The sequence below is a fragment of the Chenopodium album genome, chromosome 7 (assembly GCF_948465745.1).
Source record: "Chenopodium album chromosome 7, dcCheAlbu1.1, whole genome shotgun sequence".
In the NCBI taxonomy this organism is placed as follows: domain Eukaryota; kingdom Viridiplantae; phylum Streptophyta; class Magnoliopsida; order Caryophyllales; family Amaranthaceae; genus Chenopodium; species Chenopodium album.
In genome coordinates, this window is record NC_137840.1 from 57,575,974 (window position 1) to 57,590,354 (window position 14,381).

The following is a 14,381-nucleotide window of genomic DNA, read 5'->3' on the forward strand; positions in this document are numbered from 1 at the left end:
CAATTATCTAGGTTACTCACACGTGAGCTCTTGCTTGTTAATTTTGTTATTTTTTCATGGATTTGGTTGGTTGATAATAGCATAGTAGGGATAGTAAAATGGACACCGCACCACACCCGCCCTAGTTGGAGATGAGGGTATGGATTTGGGTTTCTAGACTGTGTAACATGACTGATAGAGTATAAAACATATTTTTAGGCCTCAACTATCAGCTTAAGCTTTTAGTTGAGTTGGTCCACCAACAATGACCAATATAAAATTACACCATCTCACATTCTATTAAATATGTCATTTTACAAGAAAATTGAGAAGATATTATGTTTTGTGTAAGTTTAGTGTTTTGCCAGCTTAAGCTTTTAGTTAAGTTGGTCCACCAACAATGACCAACTATAAAATTACACCATCTCACATTCTATTAAATATGTCATTTTAATTGAAAATTTAGAAGATATTATGTTTTGTGTAAGTTTGTTGGTGAGTCTTGAGTGGAGTCTTGACTCAAGACTCACTCACATACCAGACTATATGTTTTTTTTGCTATAAATTAGTGCAAGACTATAGGGAGTCTTTAAGACTCTACAAATTTGTAAACAATCTGATTTTTTTTATGGTCAATGAAACTCATCGGCTAAAAAAAAGTTATTGATTTTTATAAAAGAAATGGATATGTAAATATTAAATCTAGGGTGAGTCTTGGTATAATTTAATGTGTTGAAAGTGGAAAAAAAATCTTGTATGAGTCTTATTATAATTAAAAATATAATTTAACCTTAGTGGAAAGCTAATGTGGCAGAGTCTGTATTATGAGTTTGGATCTGAGGATAAACTTACCCTAAGTAATTAGATAATTTCATATAAGTTATTGAATATTTCTACATATGTAGTAAGAAATTTACCAAAAAGTTTTTAGACATTTTCTATACGTTTTTGAAATCTGCATACAAGTTATTAGACATACTCCCTCCGTTTTTAAATACTTGCTCCACTTTTCTTTTCCGGCCGTTTTTTAATACTTGCTCCATTTCCTTTTATGGAAAGCTATTACAATATTTAATTCATTTCTCACACTTAGTGGACCCAACATAATACTCTTTCTCCTCCTATTCTTCCGCTACTTTTGCTTTTTACAATTTTTTATTTTCTCAACTACCCACAACCTCCATATTTTATTACTTTCTTCAATTTCTCCTACAAATCCGCGCATGGAGAAATGAAACAAGTATTTAAAAATGGAGGGAGTATATATTACGTTCTTTTATTTTATTTATTTATTTATTTTTGTCTTTTTGAGCTAGTACAAAATACTCCGTACTATGTATTAGTTTTTGAGTGGGTGGGCTCTTGTAAAGTGGACTCACTTGATAATTGGATTTGTGAAAATTTTGGGTAAAAGAATGTAAGGTAAAGTGAAGGGTAAAGATTAGAAGTCATACGTGTTAGTATGTTACTCCCTCCGTCCCTAAATTACATTTCTAGTTCTAGCATTTATTCCTCACATAATAGAGAAAATTAGTAGGAATATAATTTAGGGACGGATAGAGTAATATGTTATTTCCTCGTTTCTTTTTAGTTGACACGTTTTTTTAGTCACGTGAGCTCTTGCTTGTTAGTTTTGTTTAATTTTTTTTTTCATGGATTTGGTTGGTTGATCATAACATAATAGGGATGGTAAAATGGACACCGCACCACACCCGCCCTAGTTGGAGACGAGGAAGCTAAGGTATGGATTTGTGTTTTTAGACTATGTTATTACGTGATCAAGCTTAAAATCACACCATCTCACATTCTACTCAATATGTCGTTTTACAAGAAGATTGAGAAGTTATTATGTAAGTTCAGACTAATGGTGAGACAAATATAAGTTATAGTAAACTTTTGAACATCTTGACATTAGAAATTTACCTATAAGTTTCTAGGCATTTTATATATGTTTGTGAAATTTGCATACAAGTTATTAGACATATGTGTTAGTTTTTGGGTGGGTGGACTTACAATTTAATGGATTCACTAAATACTTTGTGCAAATTTTAAGTAAAGTAAAGTTGTATAGGGAGTAAAAGTCATACATGTCAATTTGTTATGAATAATAAGTAGTGTATGGGAAGATATCTGTGTCGATATCATATTACTCAAATACAGGCCGGATTGCTACCAGAATACCAAATATGCATACCGGCCAGAACTCCATAACGGCATAGGATATGATCACTCTTCAACCCCCCCCCCCCCCCCCCCCCCCCCCCCCCAAGTAGTGGGTGACTACCAACACCTGGTGTTGTGTTATTTACATGGCATGTAGTCACTTGGCTGTTGGATTTCCTATAAATTTCCTATTTACATGGCATGCAGTCACTTTGAAGGTAATTGTAATAATTCTATCTCTTCTTCTCTTTTTCTTCTTCTTTCTAATTCATCGCTAACTTTATCATCAGAGTGGTTATCCCCGAACTCACCCCGGGGTTAGCTAATCTGCATTGACTTTGTACGTGCATAGCAGGACGATAAGGTCTTCACGGATCTTGAATACAAGTTGACGGGTTACATCCGGAACAAGTAGTAGATTTGAAAATTCAACTAGTCACTCCCCTTTCACATACATCAGATAATTCGTGTTAATGCAAATAATGCATGCGTATACCCCGTAACTTTTACGGACTTATTTAGTATTCTACTACTTCTATTCAAACTCTAAATGACACTCAATAGGAACAAACTAGGAATAAACCAAGATAATACAAGGATTACAAGATTAGTCTCCAACATGTTGGGGATTTTGTGTTTAACAAGGGTCACAAAGAAAGCAAACAAAATAAACCGGTAAAATCTTCGAGGCGTGAACGGGATCACTTTCCCAAAAGTATAATTCCGACCCTATACTACAACCGGGTATCACGGAAATATACTTAGGAGATACAACGAACAACAATTGCAATCACAAGTAGGATGATTACAATACAATGTAGATAAGTGTATGTGATTTGTGAGGATGATAATTAAAAACCTTTGCAAACAAGAAAAATGAAAATGGAAGTAACTATTCTTCTTTTTCCATTACTTCAACTTCCATCATATCAGAGTATATATATAACTAGAGCAAAGTCACGAGAATAACCGTCAATATCAATTGACGTCAATTCCAGAAATATGACGGGCCCGATCGGGCGACTACCTTTTGATCGGGCAAGCATAATTCAATATGATTTCATGTGTGCGGGCCCGATCGAGAGGCTGCTGCCCGATCGGGCGGCTGGGTGGGAATAAAATGCCACACACACGGGCCCGATCGAGCTGCCATAGCCCGATCGAACTGCACAACATCTTACTTGTTTGTCCTCACGTACGATCGGGCTTCTAAGGCTCGACCGAGTGACATTTGTTGCTGCAAATTTGGGTTTGTCTTTGCTCTATCTTTTGCTAATTAATTTGCTACACCTTATCTTAAGAAAATTAATATAACAATCATGGAAATAATCTCAATACTCTAATACTCAACAATCCTCCTCCATTTAGAGTATTAAACTAGATTCATTGCAAAATTACATCATCATCACAAAACAATCTCATGCATAAATGAAAGTGTACAAAGACTTGAACTTCCACTTAGTGCAACATACAATTCAAGAATCCGTATCCATTTGGTATCATAAAACGTTTGAACCTAAAGCAACACATATTGGAAACTTGAAGATGTTACACACACAAGATTAATTACTTCAATACATATTAACTTGACACTATAAGCCATGTGTCCATATCTATTCATAAGCACATCAAAGCTATGCCCCAATAGCTTCTTGAAGCGGCTAAACTTCGTACTTATATAGGTAGATTTCCAAACATGCTCCTGTGACCGAGCAGTATATCAGGAATTCTATTAAGTTAAAACAACCTCGATCTTTTCATCACAGTAAAACCGGAACTGAACCTTGGATGAATAAACAAGTTCCCAATCATCAAATAAGAGAATTGATCTCATTGAACTTAAGACCCAGCGTCTTATTGGGCGTTAAGTTGTGATTCTCCTAATTGTGATTATCTAGGGCTCCAATCCTAAATCGATTGCCATCCTTTTATTAACATCTCTAACTCATGCTTTTAAATCAACTGGCGAGATAAAACTTCGTACGACAATAAACAATAGTTTTTACACTATCCTTATTAAGTCCTTGATGTAACTATACCTTACACCAATATACCTTAACTCATTATTTTACAATTTTACACTTGGCTATATGCCTTGACCAAATTTACATTGCTATCCCAATAATTCAACACTATTAGTGATATTGGCTTTTGCAACAAGGAATCTCATCATGCATTAAAACCCTTAACCATTCTGCTTCTTTACTAGAGGAATGTAATTTAATGCACTCCAATGTCTTATAGAACGCACAATGCAAGTTAATTTGCTTCTTTGATGCCCATTACATGACACCTCCCTCGTATGGGAATACCCATCCACTTGTGAATGAACAATTTCTATTTAAGATCCAACTTGCATCCGAATATCCTTCAATAACCGAAGGAAACCCACTAAACCACAAGCCATAATCCATGATTTTCAACAAATACTACAACAAACAATAAACCGTTTGCCAACATAGCATTAACATAGAATTCTAGAATTACTAGTGAACCTATTCAATTGACCAATCACATAAGCGATATTCGCCTACTTACATAGCTTTTGTCTGATACACGCATATATACCCTTTTGTAACCAAGAGTATAAACTCATAATCACAAAGAGATTATCATTATCCATATAACTTGAATAAATTTCACAAACAATATCAACAAACACTTCATGATACGGCTATCACCATAGAGGCATAAAAAAAAACATCAATAATTAAATTAAACGTTGATTTAATCAATTACAATAATTCAATACAAAATCTTCATGTCATAGACCATGACACTCATTACATTTCTTTATTCTACTTCACCATAGAATATTCATTATTATTAATTAATCAATCATTCTTGATATATAACCCATAACCCTCAAAACCAAGGAATTATATATTCATGATTAATTAATTCACTATAACTACAACATAATTTATCATTCAGTTTCATTATTCTATTATACCATAGAATAATAACTTGAATCAAATTAATCATCAATTTAACATATGTCATTATTACTTTATATCAATACAACAAGACATTAATAAACCTTATAATTATAACATATTAATCACAAAAATACACTTGCCATGATATACAATATCATCACATCACAAAAAAGTGACATAATACAACTGCCGGCATACATGCACATATACTTTTGTCAATGATTAAATGACTACTTGATTTAATTCATGCATGTAAACTAACAATCACAAAATCGAAAACAAGGCAATTCAACCTTTCATGAATAAGTACCATGGAGTAACACATTATTAGACCATACATTATTCATCATACATGAGTAACTGCTATAAATAACTGCCATAAATGAAACGACATCATTTAGGCCATACAAACTACAAACCATCAACTGACAACCCATGTAACAAGATGAAATAATACATACTTTGCATAACAAGTAATCATGGCTATTAAACCGTCCATACACAGCAAGCATTAACCGTCTAGCAAATGTATTAACAATACCCAGAAAAACATCTTAAGTATCTTATTATCAATGTAAAAATAAACAGTAATTCACACCCATTTCATGAACTATAATAATACTTAGTTCATCTATTAACAATGTTAAATTACATGGTTTTAACCAACCATCATGATTTTTACCAATCATCTTTAATGGGCATAATTACAAGACAACATATCTCTAATAATAATCAAGACATAATCTATAAACTTAGATTAATTAAACATGTCAAGAATTAACCATAGAGATAAATAATCGGACATATAAATATATATTAATCACAAATAAGAAACCTCTTACTTGAATGGAGTGACTTTAATCATATAACTAACTAGAGAAAACCTTCCATCAAACCTTTTTTCTTGTAATCCCTCAAGAAATATCACCATCTTCGTTTCCATCTCCATACCAAGATCTACACCCTCGAACTTGTTCAATTTCTGGAAATTCGTCTTCATATCTTCACATTTGCCATCTTTGTAGAAATTATACTTTTGGAATGTTGGGGATTTTGTGTTTAACAAGGGTCGCAAAGAAAGCAAACAAAATAAACCGGTAAAATCTTCGAGGCGTGAACGGGATCACTTTTCCAAAAGTATAATTCTGACCCTATACTACAACCGGGTATCACGAAAATATACTTAGCAGATACGAACAACAATTGCAATCACAAGTAGGATGATTACAATACAATGTAGATAAGTGTATGTGATTTGTGAGGATGATAATTAAAAACCTTTGCAAACAAGAAAAATGAAAATGGAAGTTACTGTTCTTCTTTTTCCATTACTTCAACTTCCATCATATCAGAGTATATATATAACTAGAGCAAAGTCACGAGAATAACCGTCAATATCAATTGACGTCAATTCCAGAAATATGACGGGCCCGATCGGGTGACTACCTTTCGATCGGGCGAGCATAATTCAATATGATTTCATGTGTGCGGGCCCGATCGAGAGGCTGCTGCCCGATCGGGCGGCTGGGTGGGAATAAAACGCCACACATACGGGCCCGATCGAACTGCACAACAACATCTTACTTGTTTGTCCTCACGTACGATCGGGCTTCTAAGGCTCGACCGAGTGACATTTGTTGCTGCAAATTTGGGTTTGTCTTTGCTATATCTTTTGCTAATTAATTTGCTACACCTTATCCTAAGCAAATTAATATAACAATCATGGAAATAATCTCAATACTCTAAATTACTCAACACAACAGACACCTAATTAATGAAAGAGCCTGATGCACTAGCTTGCTGTTAGCCTGTTACTAAAACCTCCCCTCTAGTCCTCAAACTGTTAAACAAACGCTAATAAACACTGCAAGGTTGTCTTCCTCTTGCAATTGCAAATCTGTTAAAACGTGTACAGCTGAAAAATCAGAGACAATGCTCCAATCGTATCATTACCATAACATAATCGAGGTTTAGTTAAGCATCATTAGACATGCTCCTGAATGAACACTATCCTTGCAACACACAACTGAAAGTATAATTGACAGTTCATTGTGCTTATTGTTTTAAGACGGGAAGTCATCACCGAGGCTCAGACTTTCGAATGCTGAATTGTCCTACCAAAATAAGACAGTTGAATGCGAAGCATATCGACAAAAACAAACATGAATGCTGAAGCAGTTCCATAATACAGAATGAATTACTCTTTATTATTGCCAGAAATGGGTAACAAAAGAAAAACAAGAATTGCAGTTACATTACAAGGGCGATTACTGAAATCAATAGTTTACTTCGACTGGCTCAAAGCCTTTGTCAATGGAAGCAACCACAGCATCAATTACAAGTTGAGTTTTCCGACTAATAGTAGGCCATTTCTTCTCTGGAGCTAGACCATGGTGTTTTATGCCATAAACCAAAGCTGAAAACTCTTTAACCATAAGAGCTTCCTGGGTAAGATCCGTAGTAACAATGTGCTCACTCGGTTTTTGATTCCATTCCAAATCTTTGTCAGTGAACCAAGCTTCAGAGACTGTTGAGAAAGAGGCATCTGCTTCTTGATATGGAATAATGAAATCATTCACTTGCAAGGTGCCTTTGGTGCCAATAGCGGTTATATCCATGGTTAAGTTGGAGAGAAAAGAGCAGTGGAAGGTGGCTACTTTGCCATCTTCCCAATGCAAGGAAGCATCGCAGGATAACAACACCCCAGCAGAGTTTTTAATAGGAAACCTTAAAGCAGTCACATATTTAGGAAGTTCGTAATTTGCAGCCCACAGACTTGCCCTGATGCAGTACCAGCCGGCATCACCTAGGGCACCAAGAGCATCGAGATCAGGCTTTACCCGGATGTCATTTTCAAGGAAGTCCTCATCGGCAGAAAAGGTGAAAGATGATTGCACCTGTAAAATGTGGGCCAATAATGAGAATAGAGCTTCTGAAAGATCACAACAATGTATTGACAAAGCACTCAAAACAAACATTATGGACGCCAATTGTACCAAAAATTTATGGTGAATGTATAAATTTTCTTATGATATCCATACTTTAGACCATAGAGTCTTCCAGAGTATAGAATGCTAAAAGGTTTCCTCAGTTCTTTTTGGCACTCAGGAGAGCCTAAATTATTGTCACTGGTCCCACAACTAGGATTCACTCAATATTTTCTTCAATCAAATACACCAAACCTTTAGTAGAATCTGAATTAACAGTAATACAAGTAAATTTTCAGTACCTCAGCTAGTCCCAAAAGACTATCTTTGTAACAAGATGAACCCAATTACCTCCTGTAATACACATACATAAATAGAAAGTGTTTTCTGATCTATCATAATAGAAAGAGATCATGAGAAGGAGCCCCTGGAACTGAAAAGAGTCGTGAAACATCTATTGATGTTGTCTAATTTCACAAAAAAGCTAAGGGAATCTTTCCCGGCTCTCTTTCAGTCATCCCATCATTATTCATCACAGGGGCTTTTACGGCTAATTTCCCTAATCCTTTTGTTTGCGCCCTTTTTGAACATACTATAACATCCTACACTTTTACTAAACAAAAGTTGAATGAAGTTTGATCATGGCATCTAATTCTAGACTTCACGTAGTATATTCAGGCTCTGACCTATGAGCACTCATGGTCACACTCACCAGCTATGAGATACAACACATGAGATACCAGTTTCAACAAATAGTAGGAAGTCTCAAACAAGAGATGCAATCCCAGCCTTAGTTGGATGCTCACCTTTTTTCGAAACAGGGCCAATACTTCACAATTTCACATATCTTATGTATTGAGCTCATTGACAGGGTGGAGTTTTGATGAATCAATTCAGCACCTATCTTTTAACTTTTCAATGCTTATGCAAATCAAGGAGAAGTATCAATTACATTTTGTGATTATTATAATCTCTTCATTAATTTTTTGGATAAGATAAAATAAGTTAAAAGAACATAAAACAAACAGACCCTAAGTTAGATGAAAGAATGAATCCGCAGCTAATACATGCTCAACAAGCCTCAAAAAACATTTTGCCATCAGCTAGACCTAGTATTTTTGGGGACACATGCCACCTCCTCATTTTATCTAAATGCATTTACTGTAATTATTTTTTTCCTAACTTTTTTTCCATGACTCTTTTTCCTGGTCTTTTAATTAGAACCATTAATTGATCTGATGATGAATTAATAAATGAATATTGGTATAAGCTGAAGCATTGGTGTAACAAATTGTGCAGGTAACTCTTATTTTTCCTCCGATGCTACAATCTTAATCTACTTTTAGGGTATTTTTTGTTGTAATAAATCTTTCATCACTTTCCCTGGTCTGAGATTTAATTCAATTCTCAGCCCAGGTAAGCGTAAATGCCTAACACAGTATGATCAACATTTCAATTTTAGAATTCTAGCACAAAGGCTAGACATAACATTAGATTTTAAATGCAAATTCACCACAGCATTAAGACACAATCAATCAGTCAAAGACTTAATTCCATACAGCATTAAGCCACAACAAAGTTATTTTGGTAGACAGTCTAGAAACAAACAACCAAGAGGCCCAGAAGAAGATACACTATTAACAGAAGTTAGGAAGAACACACACTAAGATAGAAACAAGAAATAATTTACATACATCCATCCCAAACAGCCAAGATAGAAAGTCCCCCAAGTATAGAAGGGAATTAGAATTAGAATCAATCTCATTGGCACCTATGCTAGGATGCACTTCTTCTAAATCACTACCTTATAATGAAATTTGCAATTATCATCCTTTCCCGGTACATGCAACAGACAAGCTCCAATATTGTACACTATCTAAACATCTAGCGATCAACCAACATACGATGATTCACCTCCAAGCTTTCAGCAAAAATCCTCACAAGGTTTATTAAAGTAAGCCTAAGCTTGACAGGTAGTAAGCTTTGAAGATTAACCTTTTGTCCTAGTTTTTAGAGGAATGGGCCCTGGGATACTAAAATTCAGCAATATAATCAAATTACAAGTCTGATGAGCAAGGTTCTCTGACTTTTTATGAAAAACACCGTTAAGAAGATTCTTGTATATGACGTACATTACATTGCTGGTAATTGGCAACTTGTTAATTAGTTTCAAGTCTTTCAACAAAAAACTGCATGCCTTCATAGTACATCCAGCAAAATAACCTCTGTTTTGAACGGGCGATGTGCAGGCCAATGGAAGCAAGGTAAAGAAAAGGCATGTCATTTCTTAATGAATACTTGGAGTTGGGACGGAGGAGCAACAATACAACATAACGGCATGCCTTTAATGAAAGCAGGGATACTTCAGATGCAACTTAAGTAAGCCTTCTTTAGTGTTCCTTGTCTTACCCATTTCGAAGAATAGTATACTAGACTTTCGCTAATGCAAAATTGAGAACATAGTCACCACACCAGTCACCAGCATTAACCATTCGAACAAAACCGCAAACAAATCATCCCTCATTAGCAACCAAAGCCTAACCAATCTAATTCTCTAGATGTATTCAAACTTCAAACCTTGGGGAATTGGATACAATTGAATGACCATCATCTTAAAATCTAAAATTTTGAACTTCTGACAAAATGAATGAGAAGGATGTCAATTGATCAGTTGTCAACTAACCTACCTACAGAACACAAACTCTTCATTCCACACAAGATTTTTATATATCTTCAAACATTAAAACCCTTCTTCCACAATATTACTAATTCTAAGTTTTCAACCAAACTCACTATTTGTTAGAGATATGGGATATAGGAAAATATATGTGTGATATATTTTCCGTAGATATTCTTAAGAGAATAATATATTTAGGTTTATTTTATGTTAAGATATATTTAGAGAATATATCTTTAGGGTTTATGATTATGGTAGTATATCTTTTAGGAATATTGTTTCCTATCTTATGTTCGTAGGTATTGTATAAATACTCTACCTATTGATGAATAATGATCAAGCAAAGCTATTCTCTCATAAATAATTTAGCATGGTATCAAGAGCAGGTTAAATCTTGGGACCGTTCACACAAATTCTCCCCCTGCCGGTGGGTTAGAATATTAAACCCACCGGTGGGATTCATACATTTGCTTCCGCTATGCAATAGTATTGCTCTTTGAAATTTCTATTTTTTTATTTAATCTTTTTTTTTTGGAATAACCATGTGATACGTGGGTTATTATTGGTGTATGTGATCAATATGAATGATCATATGTGATTTGGTTAGGTTGTAGTGTTTGAGTGTGCTTCCTCCATTATTGCATCTCCATGGAGATGAAGAAAAGCCACATTTTGGCGTATTGTTTATTATTAAAAAAAAAAATTGCAAAAGATCACGGACACCAGCGAAGGGCCTGGCAAAGAAGATTACGGAGTCCAGCAAAGGGCCGTGGCAAAGAAGATTACGGACACCAGCAAAGGGCCGTGGCAAGGAAGACCACGGACACCAGCAAAGGGCCGTGACAGAAGACCATGGACACCAGCAAAGGGCCGTGGTAGCAAAAGTTTGTTTTTTTTTAAATAAAAAAAAAAAATTGAACGCGACATCAATAGAGAGGTGCAACTCGATCGACTTCAACAAATTGATGAATTTCCAATCGCAACGTTCGTGTTACTGCCGTTACGCGGGAGGGTGTTAGAGATATGGGATATCGGAAAATATATGTGTGATATATTTTCCGTAGATATTCTTAAGAGAATAATATATTTAGGTTTATTTTATGTTAAGATATATTTAGAGAATATATCTTTAGGGTTTATGATTATGGTAGTATATCTTGTAGGAATATTGTTTCCTATCTTATGTTCGTAGGTATTGTATAAATACTCTACCTATTGATGAATAATGATCAAGCAAAGCTATTCTCTCATAAATAATTTAGCACTATTTCATTTAACATGCTTAAAATAACCCCAAACTTCACCATAATATTCTTACAACCAAATCAAGTAATAAAACCAATATCACAAAGTATAATTTGATATTAAACAATCCAATTTTCACCCATTTTCTTAAAGTAATCTCAAGTTGTGATTGATTAATCTAAATATACCCTTTTAGCCTATCTATTCAATAACATGGATTAAACGGGACAAGTACAAAATAGAAATGTGGCCTATTATTTAACGACAACTAGTACAACAACAAAGAAACTATCAATCACAAAAAACTTACCGCCTTAAGTTGACCAAAACGCTGAGAATCCCTCAAAAATTCCCCCATAATCTTAGTCCTAGGATGATGCATCCACATAGTCCCATCCATAAATTGAACCCCATTTGACTCACAAGCCTTCAAAATCACATCCAATTCCTTAACATTCAAAGCAGGAGGTTTCTCAACAAGAATATGCTTCTTCTTCTCCGCAGCACGAACCACCCAATAAAGATGGAGGCTAGTGGGCAAGGGTACATAAAGGGCATCCACTTCTGGGTCATCGAGAACTTCATCGTAGCTTCCGTAAATCTTGGTGGAAGAAGGGAAGCCATTGGCGGCCGCGTAAGTTCGAGCTTTCTCGATTGAGCGGCTGCCAATGGCGTAGAGGGTGGAGTTTGGGGAGTGGAGGATGGCACGAGAGACTTTGCGGGCTATGTCTGCGCAGCCTAGGATGCCGAAGCGAATGGTGGTGGATTGATGAGGTTCCGCCATTGATGAATGATGGAGGAGTTACAGAGAAAGAGTGAATGGTATTGAATTGGTTGAGAAAGCGCCAGAATCAGGATATTCTTGTTTGTTTTCAGTAGATTAGGAGGTTCTATACCGTTCATATGTGCCATATCAACGGCACTACCACGTCATTATCAATACTCCCGCCGTTAATTAGTGTTATTTATTCATTTACGTATATCGATGTAAATCTTTTAATTACGTATATGATTGTTTTATAAATAAAAAAAAAAGTCATTATATTAAAATAAAAGTTATTATGTTGAAGTAAAAGTTAGTGTGAAATTATAAAATAAAAGGCTATTTTTTTTAATGAAAATTTTAATATATTGGTTCATATGAATAATAAAGATCACTATGTTAAAATTAGGTCACTATTCAACATAATGTTGTACTTTAAGTTTATAATAACATTAAGGGGTCACACGAGTTTTAAAAAAGGTTACTATGTTAAAAATAAGGTTATTATAATAAAATTAGGGGTCAATATATTAAATATACCGCCAGTTACGTGTGTATTAAACCTTAGGTACACAATAATATTATTGTGGACCAGGTCCATGCAAGATTTTTTGTTTAATCACACACTAGCAAAAATTAAAAAAAATTAGATATTAATAAAGTATTTATTGAGACAAATAAAACTAGATCTCATATGACTATATTTGTTCTTATATGTATAGAGAAATTTAGAAAATTCCCTTTAAATTTTAATAATTAGAAGATATTCTAAATCTAAATAACAAAATGAAATAGAGGGAGTAATTTTTTTTTTCAATTTCTCACTCTAACCTAAAATACTTGACTGTGGGGAATATTTCAAGCATTATCCCAAACTTGAATCCCACTGTGATCATACACTAAAGTACGGTGGTGTCCAAAGGGAAAGAAGATAGAGCAAAAGAGTCGCCAACAAGTTTTAGGAACTTGTAAACCATTCACAGGGTGAAGGTTACACCCCTTAACGATCCAGGAGATCGTTAACTCCAATAGGTCTGGAACCATGACTGGTAGTTCGGGGATGAAGGTAAAAATCCAACCTAAAAGAGATTGAACCTGCCCTAATAATAGGCCTCTACTTTATTCTGATCGTATTTATGTAACACCCCCAAATCTTCCTCTACGTAATTACTATATTTATACGTATACAAATACCGTAGAAGTAGATTTGGGCGTATTATCGCCACGTGAAAACGTAAGGCTTACTTAATTACTCAAATTGCAGCGGAAAAAAAAATAACTAACTTTTATTAATAATAATATGAGTAACCATAATAACTGTTTCAAAATAATCTAATAAAAACTCCACACATAAATAAAATTAACTCCTAACTATGTGATCCCAGTCCCGACTCTAGTATGCGCACGAACAACACCACACCTGAAATCAAGACTGCTTACTAAAAATGGTAAAAAGGGCGAATCAAAACAAAAAGGAAAACAGATTAGCAAAAGCGCTAAGTACATATAAGCGCAAGGCATGTAAATACTTTTAGTAGTCAAACATGCTTTTGAAATAACCATTTGACTTGTCACAAGTCACATTCAAAATTAGACTTTCTAAAATTAAACCTTCCAAGGGTAGTAATGATCATCATTATATTAAAAACTTTCCAATTCTAAAAGTATAATTCCAAACCAATTTTCCT

The 14,381-nt window shown here is 34.6% G+C and overlaps 1 protein-coding gene across 1 annotated transcript; it reads right to left on the reverse strand.

Moving 5' to 3' along the window:
• Positions 1-7,269: 7,269 nt before the first annotated feature.
• LOC145639090 (putative oxidoreductase At4g09670) lies at positions 7,270-12,805 on the reverse strand. Its single transcript, XM_081690234.1, has 2 exons — positions 12,241-12,805; positions 7,270-7,978 (listed from the first exon to the last, which is right to left on the reverse strand). Exons 1-2 carry the CDS (start codon positions 12,712-12,714, stop codon positions 7,358-7,360), a joined length of 1,095 nt encoding a protein of 364 aa, XP_081546360.1. The 5' UTR covers positions 12,715-12,805; the 3' UTR covers positions 7,270-7,357.
• Between the last annotated feature and the right edge of the window lie 1,576 nt (positions 12,806-14,381).

Bases quoted from the DNA above. Each gene is read 5' to 3' on its own strand.
- LOC145639090 (XM_081690234.1), bottom strand. From the start codon at position 12,714: ATGGCGGAACCTCATCAATCCACCACCATTCGCTTCGGCATCCTAGGC. The intron at 7,979-12,240 runs GTAAGTTTTTTG...CACATTTTACAG, and splicing joins GTTTTGGTCAACTTAAGGCG to GTGCAATCATCTTTCACCTT.